At 47.0% G+C, this 16948-nt stretch overlaps 1 protein-coding gene across 1 annotated transcript; it reads right to left on the reverse strand.

Annotated features, from left to right (window-relative positions):
* Positions 1-211: 211 nt before the first annotated feature.
* On the reverse strand, positions 212-16791 carry LOC130550719 (dimethylglycine dehydrogenase, mitochondrial-like). The gene is made up of 14 exons (XM_057328210.1): positions 16535-16791; positions 9795-9966; positions 9605-9703; positions 9362-9526; positions 9079-9283; positions 4495-4743; positions 4184-4382; positions 3933-4102; positions 3336-3489; positions 2745-2910; positions 2535-2665; positions 1835-2052; positions 1578-1735; positions 212-952 (listed from the first exon to the last, which is right to left on the reverse strand). Exons 1-14 carry the CDS (start codon positions 16630-16632, stop codon positions 839-841), a joined length of 2298 nt encoding a protein of 765 aa, XP_057184193.1. The 5' UTR covers positions 16633-16791; the 3' UTR covers positions 212-838.
* Positions 16792-16948: the final 157 nt, after the last annotated feature.

Below are 16948 nucleotides of genomic sequence, written 5' to 3' on the forward strand. Positions count from 1 at the left end.
TCTTTGGTGTGTTATAAGTTGCTCATGCATGTATTAGACACGTATAATTGCAGAAATGAAAGTGTGGGAACAAAAGATGCATTCTATGTAAAAGCGAATGCTCACCCAGACCTGCCTGAAACACCTCGTGTAGCCACACCCCCACAAATCTACATCAGCTGGTGGTCTGATTGGACTAAGACCGCCCAAATGTAGATGAAAGTAAGGTGGGCGTACCTGTCAGTACAATTGAAGAGGAACCTGATGTTCCAAATATGGTCAGAGGCGTTACATTTCCCTCACACGCTTGCAGTATTCCACCAATCACTACGCACTGGTGAACTGGCCAATCACAGCACACCTCGCTTTTCAGAGCCATGAGCTTTGTAAAACATCTGCACGTTTCAGAGAGGCGGAGCAAAGAGGAGATACAAACATGCACGGTGTGTGGAAAATACCTTAAATCCTGTATACACATTGTATTACATCTAAAACAAACCATAATATTCCTTTTAGCCGTGTCATATGACCCCTTTAAAGCCTCCTAAAGCATTAAATGCCAAATGAATAAATGTAAAGAATTAAAACAATTGTGTTGTAAAGAATTGAGATTCAAATGAAACATAACTGAGATATGATAGAGCAAGCTCTGAGAAATGACATGTGTGTGTGTGTGTGTGTGTGTGTGTGTGTTCATGTTTGTATATCCCGGTGGGGACCTAAACCTGAATACACACCAACACATGGGGACTCGTGTCACCGTGGGGACCAAAATTGAGGTCCTCATGGGCACAAAAGCTTATAAATTGTACAGAACAATATTTTTAAAAATCTAAAAATGCAAAAAGTGTTCTATGATCTATAGGTTTAGGGGTTGGGTAAAAACATACATGTGTGTGTGATCTGTCATCACCTTATTGAGTTTAATGAAATAATCCAAACCAGCTTCAAGAGGATTTGTGTCACAGTTCATCTGAAATCAAAACATGGTCAGTCACTTCATACATTCATACAGTCTGTGTGAGAGAGAGTGTATTAATATGTGTGTGTGTTTGTGTGTGCGTGTATCAATATGTGTGTGTATATTAATCTGTGTGTGTGTGTGTATTAATGTGTGTGTTTATATATTGATCTGTGTGAGAGAGAGTGTATTATATATGTGTGTGTGTGTGTGTGTGTGTGTGTGTGTGTATTAATCTGTGTGTGTGTGTGTATCAATTATGGAGCAATTTTATTAATATGTGTGTGCGTGTGTGTGTGTATCAATATGTGTGTGTGTATTAATTTGTGTGTGTGTGTGTGTGTATTAATATGTGTGTGTGTATATTAATCTGTGTGTGTGTATATATATTGATCTGTGTGTGTGTATATTAATATGTGTGCGTGTATTAATTTGTGTATGCGTGTGCATATTAATATGTGTGTGTGTATATTAATCTGTGTGTGTGTGTGTATTAATATGTGTGTGTATATTAATGTGTGTGCGTGTGTGTGCGTGTGCGTGTGTGTGTGTATTAATTTGTGTGTGTGCGTGTGCGTGTGTGTGTGTATTAATTTGTGTGTGTGCGTGTGTGTGTGTATTGATCTGTGTGTAACACCTCGGCGCCCCAAGCTCTGAATCCTTTCTCCAGTCTCAGGGAGTTCATGGCATATGTGCCAAAGTTATCAATCCCCTCATCCTGTCCGGTGCCCATGAGCGCTTCATACACCGCTGACATGTTGCTCATGTCCATGTACAACTCCCAGCCCAACTCCCCTACAACACACACACAATAAAACCCACAGGTTTACACATGTACACAAACACTGCATATATTGTCATGCTCATTGAGGGTTTATTGGCATGACCGCTCACCCGTGTAGGAGATCCGGACGGCCCGGACCAGAATGCCGGCCAGCTGAATGGATTTACACTGCAGGAATCTGAACGCCGCATCGCTCATGTCTTCATCTGTCAGCTTCTGAAGAACCTTGCGGGAGTTCGGCCCGGCGATGCCCAGAACACCCATCTCATCCGTCACATTAAAAACACTCACACGATAACCACCATCAGACACCTGACGCTCCATCCATCTGTCACACACACACAATAACACCGGTCAGCATCAACACCAGAGTGCCGTTGTCAGGGTGTTGCTATGCAGTTCCTCAGGTCTGTATGACATTGTGGTTCAAATCTCAAAACTATGAATGAGCAACAGTGATGTCTCTTTACAGCAGTGGTCACCAACCCTGCTCCTGGAGATCGACCGTCCTGAAGATTTCAGCTATAACCCCAATCAAACACACCTGAACTATCTAATCGAGGTGTTCAGGTTTGCTGGATAATGACAGACAGGTGTGCTGAAGCAGGGTTGGAGCTGCAGTCTGCAGGACGGTCGATCTCCAGGAACAGGGTTGGTGACCACTGGTCTACAGTGTAAATGCATTTCATTTATCCAGAAGGGGGCGCTGAGAGCGTGTTTGTGTTGAGAGGGAGCGTGCTGCTTTCTGATTGGTTGAGATGAAGGGGCAGACACCAGACAGCTGCATTACTGACACACACACACACACACCGCAGATCATGCAGCTCTGATCCTGATCCTGTGATGAGCAGGAACTCTCCAGGTGCATGCTGGGTAACCGTGACCTCAGCATAGACACGCCCCCGCGGGGTCAACATGTGACTGATGTTGGTCTGACCCACCTGAGAATGAGAAGTAAACAACATGACAGATCTCAGTATGAAGAAAGTCAAGCGTGAGTCTTTATTAAAACGATCCGACCTTCGGCAGGCTGTTAGCCAACAGTCCATCCAGCAGCTTGTGTGAATCTTCCCCTTTCACTGTGAATTTCCCAAAAGGTGAAAGGTCGATCACACCCACTCTCTCCATCACCAGTTTACACTCACGCCCCACCGGTCCAAACCAGTTAGTCCGTCTGAAACTGGGTCTGATGGAGAGATGATGAATCAGTTATGAGTTTCTCAAGGGTTTGTGTTACTGAAGTGATGTCTGGAGGTCATCTTTGCTTTGAATGTCCCGCGGCTGCAGGATGATTATACACACATAGAAAAAACACTCAACTCGCTGGACAATAATAAACTCCAGTGTCTCAGAGAATGTGATATTCAAGAAGTAAATCAATCGAACACGCAGTTGAGTTTTGTCAGTTATGAATATTTTGTTGAGTACAGCAGTCAGTCATTCTTCTCTTTCAGTACGGTACGGTTTGCTCATGTGTTGTGTTGTGTGTGACAGCGGGACAGGTTGAGGATCAGCAGCTATGTTTCATTTCTAAAATCTAAAGACAGCCTGTCAACATTTGAATAATTCTTCGTGTGTGTGTGTGTGTGTGTGTGTGTGTGTGCGTCTCACTTGTATCCAGTGTCGTCTCCTGGTTTGTAGAAGTAATGTGGCTGCTCCCAGCCCGCGTGGAAACCCATTGAACATTTATCCTTTAATAGCTCATAAACACCACTGACTCTGTTAGTCGGTCGGCCTGCAAAACGCTCCTCTTTAGGGTAACCCACTGAAACACACACACACACACACACACACACACACACACGCACATGCACGCACGCACACGCACACACATGTCTGGTTTACTATCCCCGTGGGGACAGTCCATAGGCGTAATGTTTTTATACTGTACAAACTGTATATTCTATCCCCTATCCCTAACCCTATCCCTAAACCTAAAGATCATAGAACACTTTTTGCATTTTTAGATTTGTAAAAAATATTGTTCTGTACAATTTATTAGCTTTTGTGCCCATGAGGACCTCAATTTTGGTCCCCACGGTGACACGAGTCCCCATGTGTTGGTGTGTATTCAGGTTTAGGTCCCCACCGGGATATACAAACATGAACACACACACACAGAGATGGGGTTAATTGACACGTGTGTAGTGTACATGCTTTTTTCAGCCAAGCACACACGCCGTGCGCACACGTGTTTCTCAGACTCACCAACGTTGTTGAATCCGTAAGATTCTCTGGCTTTGGCACACAGGTACGATGCGCTGGTCCACTGACCATAGCGGTTTGGGTCACATTCGATGAGGTCATACGGCGGCTCTCCGCTCATGATCCAATCACTGAGAAACTTCCCCACCCCTCCAGAGTGAATGATACCATACCTGTCAATCAAATATTTGAACATCTGAACAACTTTTGCATTCAGAACTCGTGACATAAAGCAGTGTGTGTTGTGTGTGTACCCGAAGCCGATGGCAGTCCAGTAGTTGCGTGCGCCCTGGTGCGGTCCGATCATAGGCAGCAGGTCAGGAGTGTATGTGATTGGTCCAGATACGATGTTAATGATGTCGGCGTTCTTCAGAACCGGCACCATCTCCATGGCCATTTCCACGTGATCCATGATCCGGTCCAGATCAGACTCAAACAGTTCCTTACCGAAACCTTCAAAACACACAACAAGTCACAGAAGAATTTGTGTCACAACAGTTCTGAGACTGATTCTACACGATCCTACGGTTCTTTGCGTGTTGTGTGTCATCTATGGTGCGTTCACCTGGAGGAACGCCGTCTCTGATCCACGAGTCCTGCAGAACCATCTTCTCCTCTGTCTCGTAGGGTCCGAAAAGAAGGCCGTCCCGCTCCTGACGCAGATAATACGAGCCCTCCAGATCTCTGATCACAGGAAGTTCTTTCTTCAGAGCTTTGACCTCCGGAACGGTTGCCGTGACGACATACTGGTGATGTACAGGAACAGTGGGATGCTGAAAACCGATCATCTGACCCAGCTCACGCGCCCAGAAACCTTCAAACACGACGGAAAGAGACGACAGGAGTTATCGCTCATGCCTCAGGAGACTTACAATGAGTTAAAAAAACAGCTGACTGAAAGTGTGTGGAGACATCGCAGGAAATCAAATCATGTACAAGCACACAGTCTGAGATCTCATGTGAAACACCAGTGTCTTTAAGAAAGAAGAGATGTGATGTGTAAACAAATCCTCATGCACACATTCCACATCCACTGACCTTTGACCTCTTTCTGTCTGACCCATCAGAACCACAAACAGGACAGATGATGATTTCATTTATTCATCATTGGAGTTTGGGTTCCTCGCCACAGCAGGGCAGTGTTGGCTTGCTCACCGGGAGACTGCATTTATTTATTTATTCATTCATTTATTAGATATTATTTATTATAATCAGGGGTGCACATAAGTTTTTCTATCTGGTTCTCAAAAGAGCACCTGGAGATTCGGTTTGGTGCTCACATTGCACATAGTGTGACAAATTATATTTACCTATTAAAAATAAAAGTAAAAAAGTAGTTACTTTTTAATGAACAATAAACAAAATAATAAAGTGGGATAATACTATATTTATTTTACTTTAAAGTACACTTAAAATACAATGATAATGTATTTCTTCTTGTTTTTCGTTTTACATTAGTAAATATTCATTTTCAACACCAATTTTGAAACCTAAAACAACAACCTTTTTGGTTTTTGGCAGGTTGCTGGGAAGTGCACTTGCGAGCGCACATGGAGACTTGCGGTGCGGAGCTGGGATCGAGTATAGCAGAGAAACACAAGCTGCGTGCAAGTGTCAAGTTTAAACAGCTTGTCCTCTTAGAAAGTTTAAGAGAAGCGGTGTTTTGGTAGACGAGCAGCGCAGTTCCAGTCATTCACAGTAGTGGTGGGCGGATCGATCCTGAAGTATCGATACTTTCGATACTGAGGTTGTATCTTAAAGGATCGATCCTAACATAAAAATATCGATACTAATGTGTTTTTAGTTTTTACTACTGATTTTATTTATTTACTAATATAGCTAATAATTGTATAATGAAGAAAAACTATTTCCCATACACCTAGTTTTGCACACGTTGCTCCTCCCTGCCCTGCTGTGTTTTGTAGTCCGCTATCACGTGACTCAGCAGCCAAGCGCAAGCGCGCAGACGCAGCTGCAGCCGGCGAAAAGAAGAGGAGCATCGTGTGGAGTTATCACCTCGGTGAATAAAAACACTGCGAACTGCGATGTATGGCAGTGGGCCTTTGGGGGTAAAAAGCCAAAGATTGAAAGTACTTTATTATTTAAGCACTTTATTTACTTTGTGTCTCAAACAATTGTGTGCACTTTGTTTATAAATTCACTTAAAAAAGTGTAATGAAAGGGAAACATGTTAATTTGTTCTATTATTTTGTCTAAACATAACACTGAACAAAAACGAAAAGCAGTTTTAAAATCTTTGTTCTTGAGTAATAATTTTGTCACTTTGGTTTTTTTAAAGCTAGAGAAGTAGTACTGGGATAACGAGAAATTGTTTTGTTATATATCGTTTTTCTGTTCTGTTAATCTGTTATTGTTACTATTTTCCAGTAATAATTTGGTGCAAAATTCATGTTTGCAAATTCGATTACAGGAATAAATAACTAAATAAATAGATTTATTTGGTTTAAATGATGTCCAGTGTTTTAACATCTACATGATTAATTAGCCTACAGGCACATTAAGAGCACAAATCACAAAATATTTTAGTGGTCATGAAAATGTATTCAGATTTAGCATATTAATGATGCATTCATCTGATAAATCATGACATTTCATTTACAGGAAAGTAAATGTAAGTTCAAGTGAATGCTTTTTAAAAGTAAAAAGTATTGGTATCGGTATCGAAATCGGCAATACTGGCCCTGCATTTACTTGGTATCGGATCGATACTAAATTTTACAGTATCGCCCACCACTATCACAGAGCTGCGCGTGCCGCGTGCTTCTCTAGTAACGAAAGCAGAACCAACAAAGGCGGAGCTACCAATACTCCGTTTTTCATCATTTACACCCAGGTCCCGTTTAACACCGGGAACAAACGAGATATCAGTAGTTTGGCAGCATTCAGTACAAACGGAAATCTTATCCAGTATTACATTTAGTCGGTCTAAAACAGTGATTGTGCATCAAAAGGTTTCAACCATGTCAGTACGCAAATGAGCGTTCTAAACTTATTTACAGAGGCATTTTTAATTTTGGTCGCGCATGCGCACCTGCGCACCACTTATGTGCATCCCTGATTATAATGATCTTGCTTGGTCTATAAACACCATGCACTGTGCTGTGTTTTACCTTTCTGTGTTTTTCTTATTTGCTCCTGTAAAGCTGCTTTGGAACAATGCACATTGTGAAAAGCGCTATATAAATAAAATGAATTGAATTGAATTGAAACTACTATACTATAATTCTATACAATGCAAACAAACTGACAGCACGCACTTAAACACTATACGCACACACACACGCACGCACACACACACAGGCTTTGGTTGACTATCCCCGTGGGGACAGTCCATAGGCGTAATGTTTTTATACTGTACAAACTGTATATTCTATCCCCTATCCCTAACCCTATCCCTAAACCTAAAGATCATAGAACACTTTTTGCATTTTTAGATTTGTAAAAAATATTGTTCTGTACAATTTATTAGCTTTTTTGCTGGGCCTCATTTTTGTGAGGATCAATATTAGGAAAGGAAAAAGGGCAGTTGTGGCCTAATGGTTAGAGAGTCGGACTCATGACCAGAAGGTTGCCGGTTCGATTCCCAGGGCCGGCGGGTAACAACTGAGGTGCCCTTGAGCAAGGCACCTTACCCTACTTGCTCCCCGGGCGCTGTAGTGATAGCTGCCCACTGCTCCGGGGGTACGTGTGTTCACTACTCTCTGGATGGGTTAAATGCAGAGGTCACATTTCGTTGCTTCTTGTACATGTGCAATGACAATAAATTGAATCCAAAATCCAAATCCAAATGAAAAATACTCGAAACAACAATTCTCATCAACAATTCACAACACCGAACGACAAAAATGGTACTACGAACTTCCACATCACTATGCACTACCTTGCCTAATGGGTAAGTCCCTGCACACACACAGAGGCAGAATAGTTTTGGTTACTATGAATGCAGTAGTTTTATTGCATTCAGCATATCTGCTCTCCGCTCAATCTCTGTTACTATTAGTAAACTCGCGAATGTAACACACACACACACACACACACACACACACACACACACACACACACACACACACACACACACACACACACACACGCTTGTTTACTATCTCCGTGGGGACAGTCCATAGGCGTAATGTTTTTATACTGTACAAACTGTATATTCTATCCCCTATCCCTAACCCTATCCCTAAACCTAAAGATCATAGAACACTTTTTGCATTTTTAGATTTGTAAAAAATATTGTTCTGTACAATTTACAGAATTGGGGACCAAAATTGGGATATACAAACATGAACACACACACACACACACACACACACACACACACACACACACACACACACACACACACACGCACACTGAGGGTTTGTAAACATCATCAACACACAAACTGAACTCTGAAACACAAAATAAAGTGTCCAGTGGGTTAAGTCCAGTGAGAGGCGTGTGACACAACACCTCTGACCATTGGCTGAAAACTCAACTGTTGACGAGAGCTGATTGGCTGATCGCGTGTGAGAGAAAAAATGCCAAAAACTAATAAAAACAACTCTGCAGAAACCAAAACACACAAACACATCTGAATCTGAATCAGCACTCTACACAAATCCTCTCATTTATAGAGTCGTAATAAACATCAGAAATGACTGCAGAAATAATCCACACACTCCCACACTTACACGCACACACGCGCACAGAGACATGATGATGATGATGATGTGTGTCAGTTATGTCAGTCTCCAGACTGTGAAATACAGTTGTTTGTAAATAACACTGACAGTGATGTTTACACAAACAGACGGGTCAGAATGGGAAACCTACACATGTTTCACACACTATGAAGAGTTTGGGATATTTGAAATCTATCTCATTATAATCAGACATTAGACTGTCTGAAGGTTAAACACACACACACAAACACACAAGCAGAGGGTCAGTGTGTGTTTGGGTTGTTATTGGTCAGTGTTGACCTTCAGACCCCGTGTGACTGCGCAATGTGTGTCTGAATGTCTTATCACCGCTGGTTAAACAACAGCACAACTACACAAAACATCTGTGCAACACACACACGATGTGTTGAGTGACATCATCATATGTTTAACAGAGAGGGCTGTGGGGGGTGTGGCCTAACCTGTGGCGTTGACAATGCGATTGGCTCGGATGGTTCCGTGTGGAGTCTGGACATCCCATCTGCCATCAGCGGTGGGCGTGAGACCCGTGACCGGCGCCGGGTGATAGATCTGAGCGCCGTACATACGAGCGCCTGCCGCCAGAGCCATGGTCAGAGAATACGGATCAATGTGACCATCGCCGGGGTTATAGAGACCCGCCAACACCTGAGACCAACACGAGACAGAGATGAGAGACGTCCAGAAAGAGCAGAAACTGAATGAAGAGATGTGAGGTCACGGTGCCTTGTTCATGTTGAGCAGAGGAAAGAGCTCATGGATCTGCTCGGGTGCGATGAGAAACTGTGGTGTGGGGTGCCAGTGGGTTCTGCTCATCTGATATTTCAGCTCATCCACTCGGACCGGAGAGGATGCCAGTCTGATGCTGCCGGGCTGATGGAAACCCACGGCCTACAACACACGACACACATCCACCAATCATAGAAGCCCAACACAAATCCTGAGATATCCTGATTTCTGAAAGCTCACCTGTCCCGTCTCCTCCTCCAGCTGCTCAAAGAGCTTAATGCTGTAATAATGAATCTTCTTCAGATTGATGCCTGGATGATAATATGTGGTGAGGCCCGCCTACAGATGACATCATCAACACACACATGACCACACTGAAGATTGATATATATATGACATCATTGACATGATAATGTTTCAGTGCATGTACCGCGTGCCATGTGGACCCGGCCGTCAGCTCGGACTTCTCCAGCAGAACCACGTCCTTTTGTCCGGCTTTAGCCAGATGATACGCCACACTGACCCCCACACAACCTCCACCAATGATCACAGTCTTCGCTGAATCCTGCCAGCGCCTGCTCAGAGCCGCACAACCTCCATCACTGACAACAACACAACACTTATACACAACACACAACCTCCACTGATGATCACAGTCTCTGCTGAATCCTGCCAGCGCCTGCCCAGAGCCGCACAACCTCCATCACTGACAACAACACAACGTCTTGGTTATGGATGTAACCTCTGTTCCCTGATGGAGGGAACGAGACGTTGTGTCAAACCGACAGATGGGGTTTGACTTGAGAACCTATCGTCTTCCGACTAACTTTCGAAAAGGCCAATGAAATTGGTGAATGAAATTTGCATGCCGGACTCCGCCCCGGATATCCAGGTATAAAAGGAGACGGCGTGCTGCATTCATTCACTTTTTGGGCTGAGGAGCCTGAGAGCATCTCTCGACTTCTGCAACGGGCGGCTAGCGTTGTGGCATGAAGGACACAACGTCTCGTTCCCTCCATCAGGGATCAGAGGTTACATCCTTAACCAAGACGTTCCCTTTCTGTCGGTCTCTCGACATTGTGTCGAACCGACAGATGGGGTTCCTGTGGAAAATGCCACAGCGCTGTGCCGCGTCACAATCTCTAGCAAGCGACGCTGACTGGCCTAGGCGTGTCAGACGTGAGCGCTAGCGTAAAATTGTAGCCGTCCAGTGGAGAGGTAGGGGATCCCAGAGCTTTTTGACCAAAGGTGGGAAGCCCCTGCCACCGGCCGTCACGGGCAGAGACCTTCTTCTCTAACGGCAAGAAGCTGCCCGGCACCGTAAGGGCCACTGGGGAAGCGCTATTTCCTCACTGAGGAAACGTGCTACGAAGGCCACTTCCTGTCGTAGGGAGGAATTCAGTGGAGTCACCAACATGGTCTCGCTGGCAGGGGAGAACTCATGGGAGGAGTGTGCGGACTGTAAGGGTGTACCGCAAGAGGTGGAGCCCACCTAGGGGAGGTCATGGGTTACAATCCTGGGAACCAGACCATGAAAATACATCATACGGAACCGCCCTGCTGGGGGGTTACTACGTGTGGGGCACTAGGTCCGGTTAGAGTCATACGCTAAATAACTCCCGCCTAGATAACTCCTGCCTGAGGAGGCAGAGCTGCTCCGCCCAGCCCGCCACCAGGAAGTGCTTAGTGATGGATGGAATGCCTATTCTTCACCCGGTGGGGGAAGAAGGGAGGCGGAAATAGCACACTGACCCACCTATGAGGGACGCCTCACCTACCAGTTGCCGGTCTTGCCTGTTGGTACCATGCAAGACTCGGGCTGACACCAGTTCCACACGGAGGCTGTAGAACCTCGCGAAGGTGTTGGGCATAGCCCAACCCGCAGCTCTGCAGATGTCTGCCAGAGAGGCACCCTGAGCCAGTGCCCACGACGAGGCTACACTCCGGGTGGAGTGTGCCCTCACTGCCAGTGGGCACGGGTGATCTTGTGAACAGTACGCCGTCGTGACGGCGTCCATGATCCAGTGCACCAATCTCTGTTTGGAGACAGCCCTCCCCTTCTGCTGGAGCAGTCTCATGTGCATCAACCCGAGGGGGACCACCCCCGCCGAGGATGCCATGTGCCCCAGGAGCCTCTGAAATAGTTTCAGGGGGACCGCTGGCTGCTTGAAAAGGTTCAAGCAGTTCAGCACTGACTGTGCGCGCTCGGTAGTCAGTCGCGCTGACATGGAGACAGAGTCGAGTTCCATGCCGAGAAAACAGATGCTCTGCATGGGGGAGAGCTTGCTCTTTTCCTGGTTGACCTGTAGGCCCAAATGATCTAGATGCCGGAGCACCAGGTCCCTGTGTGTACACAACAGATCTCGCAAGTGTGCCAAGATGAACCAGTCGTTGAGATAGTGGAGTACGCGCACCCCCTTCTCCCTGAGGGGAGTGAGGGCGGCTTCCACGACCTTCGTAAAGACTCGTGGGGACAGGGACAGACCGAAGGGGAGGACCCTGTACTGATATGCCTGTCCCTCGAAAGCGAACCGCAGGAACGGTCGATGACGAGGGAGGATCGAGACATGAAAGTACGCGTCCTTCAGGTCGATTGCCATGAACCAATCCTGACATCTGATAGACGTCAGGATGCGCTTCTGCGTGAGCATCCTGAACGGCAGCTTGTGTAGGTGCCTGTTCAGGGTACGCAGATCTAGGATGGGGTCACCCCCCGACTTTCTTGGGGACGATGAAGTACGGGCTGTAAAACCCACTGAACATCTCGGCTGGAGGGACGGGCTCGATCGCTTCCTTTGCCAGAAGGGTGGTGACCTCGGCCTGAAGCACGGGAGCATCCTTGCCTCTGCCTGAGGTGGAGAGGATGCCCCAAAACTTGGGTGGGCGTCTGGCGAAATGGATCGCGTAGCCGAGACGGATCGTATTCCCTAGCCACCGTGACGGTTTGGGAAGCTCTAGCCAGGCTCCCAGGGACCGAGACAGGGGGACTAGGGGTTCGATCTGCTTCATCGACCCCCCGGGGTCATCGACCCCCCCGGAGGGGCCCAGCAGGTGTTGGGACGGGGCAGGGACCGTCCCAGTCGAACCGACCAGCGATGGAATAGCTGGGGTCGGGCCCGATGGTATTTTTCCTGGGGTCCTCCCATCAGGGCCACTTCTGCTTCCACGGCAGCTGCTGACGGGGCGGTGGTCTCCTCCTCGACGTCTTCTTCCGGGGGGGCGCCTGAGTGGGGGCGCCGGAGCCGGCGTCGAAGAGGACCGGGGCTGCTGAGGAGCAGACGCCGCACGGGATCTCGACAGCCGAAAGGTGGCCGAGTCGCAACGGGGCAGGATGTGTTTAATGGCCTCCGTCTGCTTCTTCACTGTCGAGAACTGCTGGGAGAAGTCCTCGACAGTGTCGCCGAACAGCCCCCCTTGCGAGATGGGTGCGTCGAGAAAGCGATCTTTCTTAGCGTCACGCATCTGCGCAAGGTTCAGCCAGAGGTGTCTCTCCTGGACCACAAGTGTGGACATCTCCCGACCCAGAGCCCGCGCGGTCACCTTGGTCGCCCGTAGGGTGAGGTCGGTGACGGTGCGGAGTTCCTGCATAAGCGCTGGGTCGGTCTTACCCTCGTGGAGCTCTTTCAATGTCTTGGCCTGGTGGACCTGCAGGATGGCCATGGCGTGGAGAGAGGAGGCGGCTTGGCCCGCAGCAGTGTAAGCCTTCGACACCAGAGATGCTGAAAAATTACACGTCTTGGACGGGAGTCTAGGTCGACCTCTCCAGGTGGCCGCCGTCTGCGGGCACAGATGCACCGCGATGGCACGTTTCACCTGGGACACATCGACATAGCCCCTAGCCGCCCCACCATCGAGGGAAGTAAGTGCGGCGGAACTAGTTTGACGAGAACGAGCCGAAAAAGGGGCATTCCAGGTCGTACTGAGCTCCTCATGCACCTCCGGGAAATACGGAACCGGGGCCGGGTGCGATTTGGAGTCGCACTCAGACCCGAGGTACCACGTATCCAGCAGCGAGCGTTGGGGAAGGGGCGGTGCGGTGCACTGCAGCCCAATACTCGCGGCAGCCCGGGCAAGCATGGCTGACATTTTGACGTCTGCCTCTTCCTGAGCTCGACCCCCCGAGGGAGGGAGCTCCGAGGAATCGTCGGGGTCGGATGCCAGTAGGTCACCCTCCGATGCTGCAAGGGACATCTCATCATCACGCACCGTTTCCACATACGTGGCTGAGGAACAAGACTGGGTGGGACCGCCTACTGGGGAACGGTCAGACGGGTGAGACAGGGCGCAAACGGTCTGCGAGCCTGTGGCTGACAGATTAACGCTCATGGTAATCCCCATATCACCCTCGCTGCTCGCCATAGTGGACTGCCGGGCCGTAGCCACTGATGTCACGGAACGGGAAGCAGACGAGGTGGAGGCTGGGTCTATAAAGAACACAGCCACCCGTGACCGCAACGTCTGGATCGCCATCTGCCCACAGTGCAGTCAAGACGTATCCACGAAGGCTGCCTCAGCGTGCCGGACACCCATGCACTTGAGGCAGACATCGTGTCCGTCTCCCTCCTCGATGAGTGTATTGCACCCACGAGAACAGCGGGACATGCCACGCTGGAGAAATTTGCTCTTTTAGATGAAAAAACACCTCTGGAACTGCCGAGACGCTCAGGGGAAGTCGCTGCAGGAAGGGACAGTCCGCTGCACCACGTCGTAAGATTCCAGCAGTCAGGAAGATCAGAAGATATGTACTTTTTGTTCATCCGATCTAAGGCTCCGAAGAACAAAAGGTGAATGAATGCAGCACGCCGTCTTCCTTTTATACCCGGATATCCGGAGCGGAGTCTGGCATGCAAATTTCACTCGCCAATTTCATTGGTCTTTTCAAAAGTTAGTCAGAAGACGATAGGTTCTCAAGTCAAACCCCATCTGTCGGTTCGACACAACGTAGAGAGACCGACAGAAAGGGAACACTTATACACAACACAACCTCTACCGATGATCACAGTCTCTGCTGAATCCTGCCAGCGCCTGCCCAGAGCCGCACAACCTCCATCACTGACAACAACACAACACTTATACACAACACAACACACAACCTCCATCCCTGACCAGGGGCGGACTTACCATTAGGCAAAGGTAGGCAATCGCCTGGGGCCCCGAGCTACCAAGGGGCCCCCAAAAGGAAGGGGTGGACTTACCCAATAAGCCATGTCAGCAGCCACATAAAGCCCCAAGTAATCATCAAAATAGTCGGGAAATCCCTGTTAACGTTTTACGTTATTACATCTGTGCGAAGGCACTCCCCCCATTATAGATTAGAGTGGACCATTCCATTAGCACCGTATATGCGCGAGACGAGTTCGACACCAGCTGGAGAAAGTTAACGCAGCGGCGGAATTAGTAGAACTGCTCACAGCGAGAGTGTCATTGTGTGGTACATTACCTGCAAAATGAAGTAAAAGTCGCAGGGAAATAAAACAACAAAGAACGCAGCTACACCAGCGGAGAGGAAAAAAGACGATTTACAAAAGATTGTTGCCAAAGTCTCTGCTTTTTCCCCACACAAACTCCACCGCTGCTCCTACAGCAGTAGCGCATCTCTCTCCCGCCAGACACAGCACTCTCCCAGCCACGAGCGATGATAATGTGCCGGTGAGTATTTCTCCATGAACACCGACAACACAGTTATAATGACTGATGACCAAAACATCTGTCAAACAAAGAGGGAGAGGGCCAGTTCAAAGGTAGAAAGGTTGTTTGACTCCGCTGCACAGGCCGATGGGCACATAAAGACGTAATATAACAACGTCAGTACAGTACTAATGATTCGTACTGTACGCACTAGTACAGAAATTTGGTCACATTTAAATGCAAGAAAGGTCGTTAACCACAAAAAACACGGAGAGAGGGCACACTTTATATATAGTAATCCCAGATCAGGGTTTTTCCTGCATAAAGAAATTGGAGGCAGCCGCCTCAATCAAATTTCGTGCCGCCTTAGACTCTCGTCAAAAATATGTCGAGTGTCTTGACAAAAAACACTGCGTGCATTATTAAACAGATTGTCATTTGTAACTGCAGTTACGCCACAATGGAGGCGCTGTTTGGTTACCAGCAGTGAGACGCTGAAGAGTTCAGTAAAAGAGCTTTATTAGGAGCTGTATTAGCTGTGTTTCACGGCTATTCAGGAGTTTTACATTCAATTTACATTTTCTTGCATTTTTAGAAAAGATTTCCTAAATTAACTTGCTGTACATCATTATAATGTTTTTAGCTGTGAAGTTGGCTCGTTGAATCAGCGTTATTCTGTACACAGCGAGTTCGCCAGTATGAACGCACATTGCGATCAGAACGACTCGCACACCAATGACTCATTTGAACCGATTCATTTACACAGAATGTAAGAGATCAGTGAATCGTTCAAAGCTCAGTGAACTACAAGAGAACGTAGGGTGTGAATGAGCTTTGCTCATTTAGTTAGACTGGTTACTTATGGGCTAAAAAGTCTTATAAAAAAGGCTTATATTAAAATGTTCAACTTTTCTGTTTGATTGAATAAATTTAATGCTTTATATAACTTATTAGTTTTCATTTCATCAAATTTTTTTAGAACTTTAATATAAGTGTTTTGTTAAGACACTTATCCCATGTTTTTCATTTGGGAATCCATTATTATATATATTTTTAATTAGTCAGTATCTGTGTTTATTAAGCTTAGTTTCGCCCTGTCACTTTGACTGGGGGGGGGAATTTGTGTGCTTTGAGGAGGAAGAAAAATAAGGGTTGCAGTAAAGTAAAATGGTGCATAGTTGGGGCCCCCAAACATGGATTTGCCTAGGGCCCCCAAATCACTAAATCCGCCCCTGCCCCTGACAACAACACAACAATTATACACAACACAACACACAACCTCCATCCCTGACATCACATCATACATAACAGAATCAGACGCAATGACATGCAGAAGTAATCTCACAATAACACTGGAAAACATTTACGCAAGATTTATCACTTTGTTTATATGCGGCCACACACACACTCAATAAAATGACCGTAATTTGCAAGTTATTCAAACCTCTGTCAGATATTTATTTGACTAAATAAATAAAAACATCATGAAACTAAATAATAATACTCTTGAGTTTCTCTACGTGTATCTCGTGTTTGTCTCACCTGTCATCTGTCGCGACGCTCCGCGCAGAAATCCTCCGCGCACTTCTGCTGGACGCGGGAATGATGCGGGAACTGAAAGCGTTTAACACGCGCGACATTCTGCGTTCAAATGAACTTTCTTTACTTCAGTGTGACTTCAGTGCTAAAGAAAACACGCGTGGACCCGCCTATCAGCGCCACGCGTCACACACAACGACGACACTTCACGCGTTTTGACGCGCTGCTCGCAACTGTGTGACAATCAGAACATATGCGTTGTAGTGTTGTTGACGCACCGCTCGCGTCTTAAAGAACTGTGATCGCAGCACATTCCTGACCCACATTCATTCATGCTCAAGTGTCCAGTGGCAGTTCACACATGTAATATCGGACACACACATGTAGTGACGAACAAACGTCCAGCTGCACAAACAC

This window comes from Triplophysa rosa, unplaced genomic scaffold, assembly GCF_024868665.1.
Source record: "Triplophysa rosa unplaced genomic scaffold, Trosa_1v2 scaffold410, whole genome shotgun sequence".
Taxonomy (NCBI): domain Eukaryota; kingdom Metazoa; phylum Chordata; class Actinopteri; order Cypriniformes; family Nemacheilidae; genus Triplophysa; species Triplophysa rosa.

Coding starts and splice junctions, on each gene's coding strand:
- LOC130550719 (XM_057328210.1), bottom strand. CDS start 16,632: ATGTCGCGCGTGTTAAACGCTTTCAGTTCCCGCATCATTCCCGCGTCC. Junction 9,704..9,794: donor CCGGGTCCACATGGCACGCG/GTACATGCACTG, acceptor TGTCATCTGTAG/GCGGGCCTCACCACATATTA. Junction 953..1,577: donor TCAGAGCTTGGGGCGCCGAG/GTGTTACACACA, acceptor TTTTGATTTCAG/ATGAACTGTGACACAAATCC.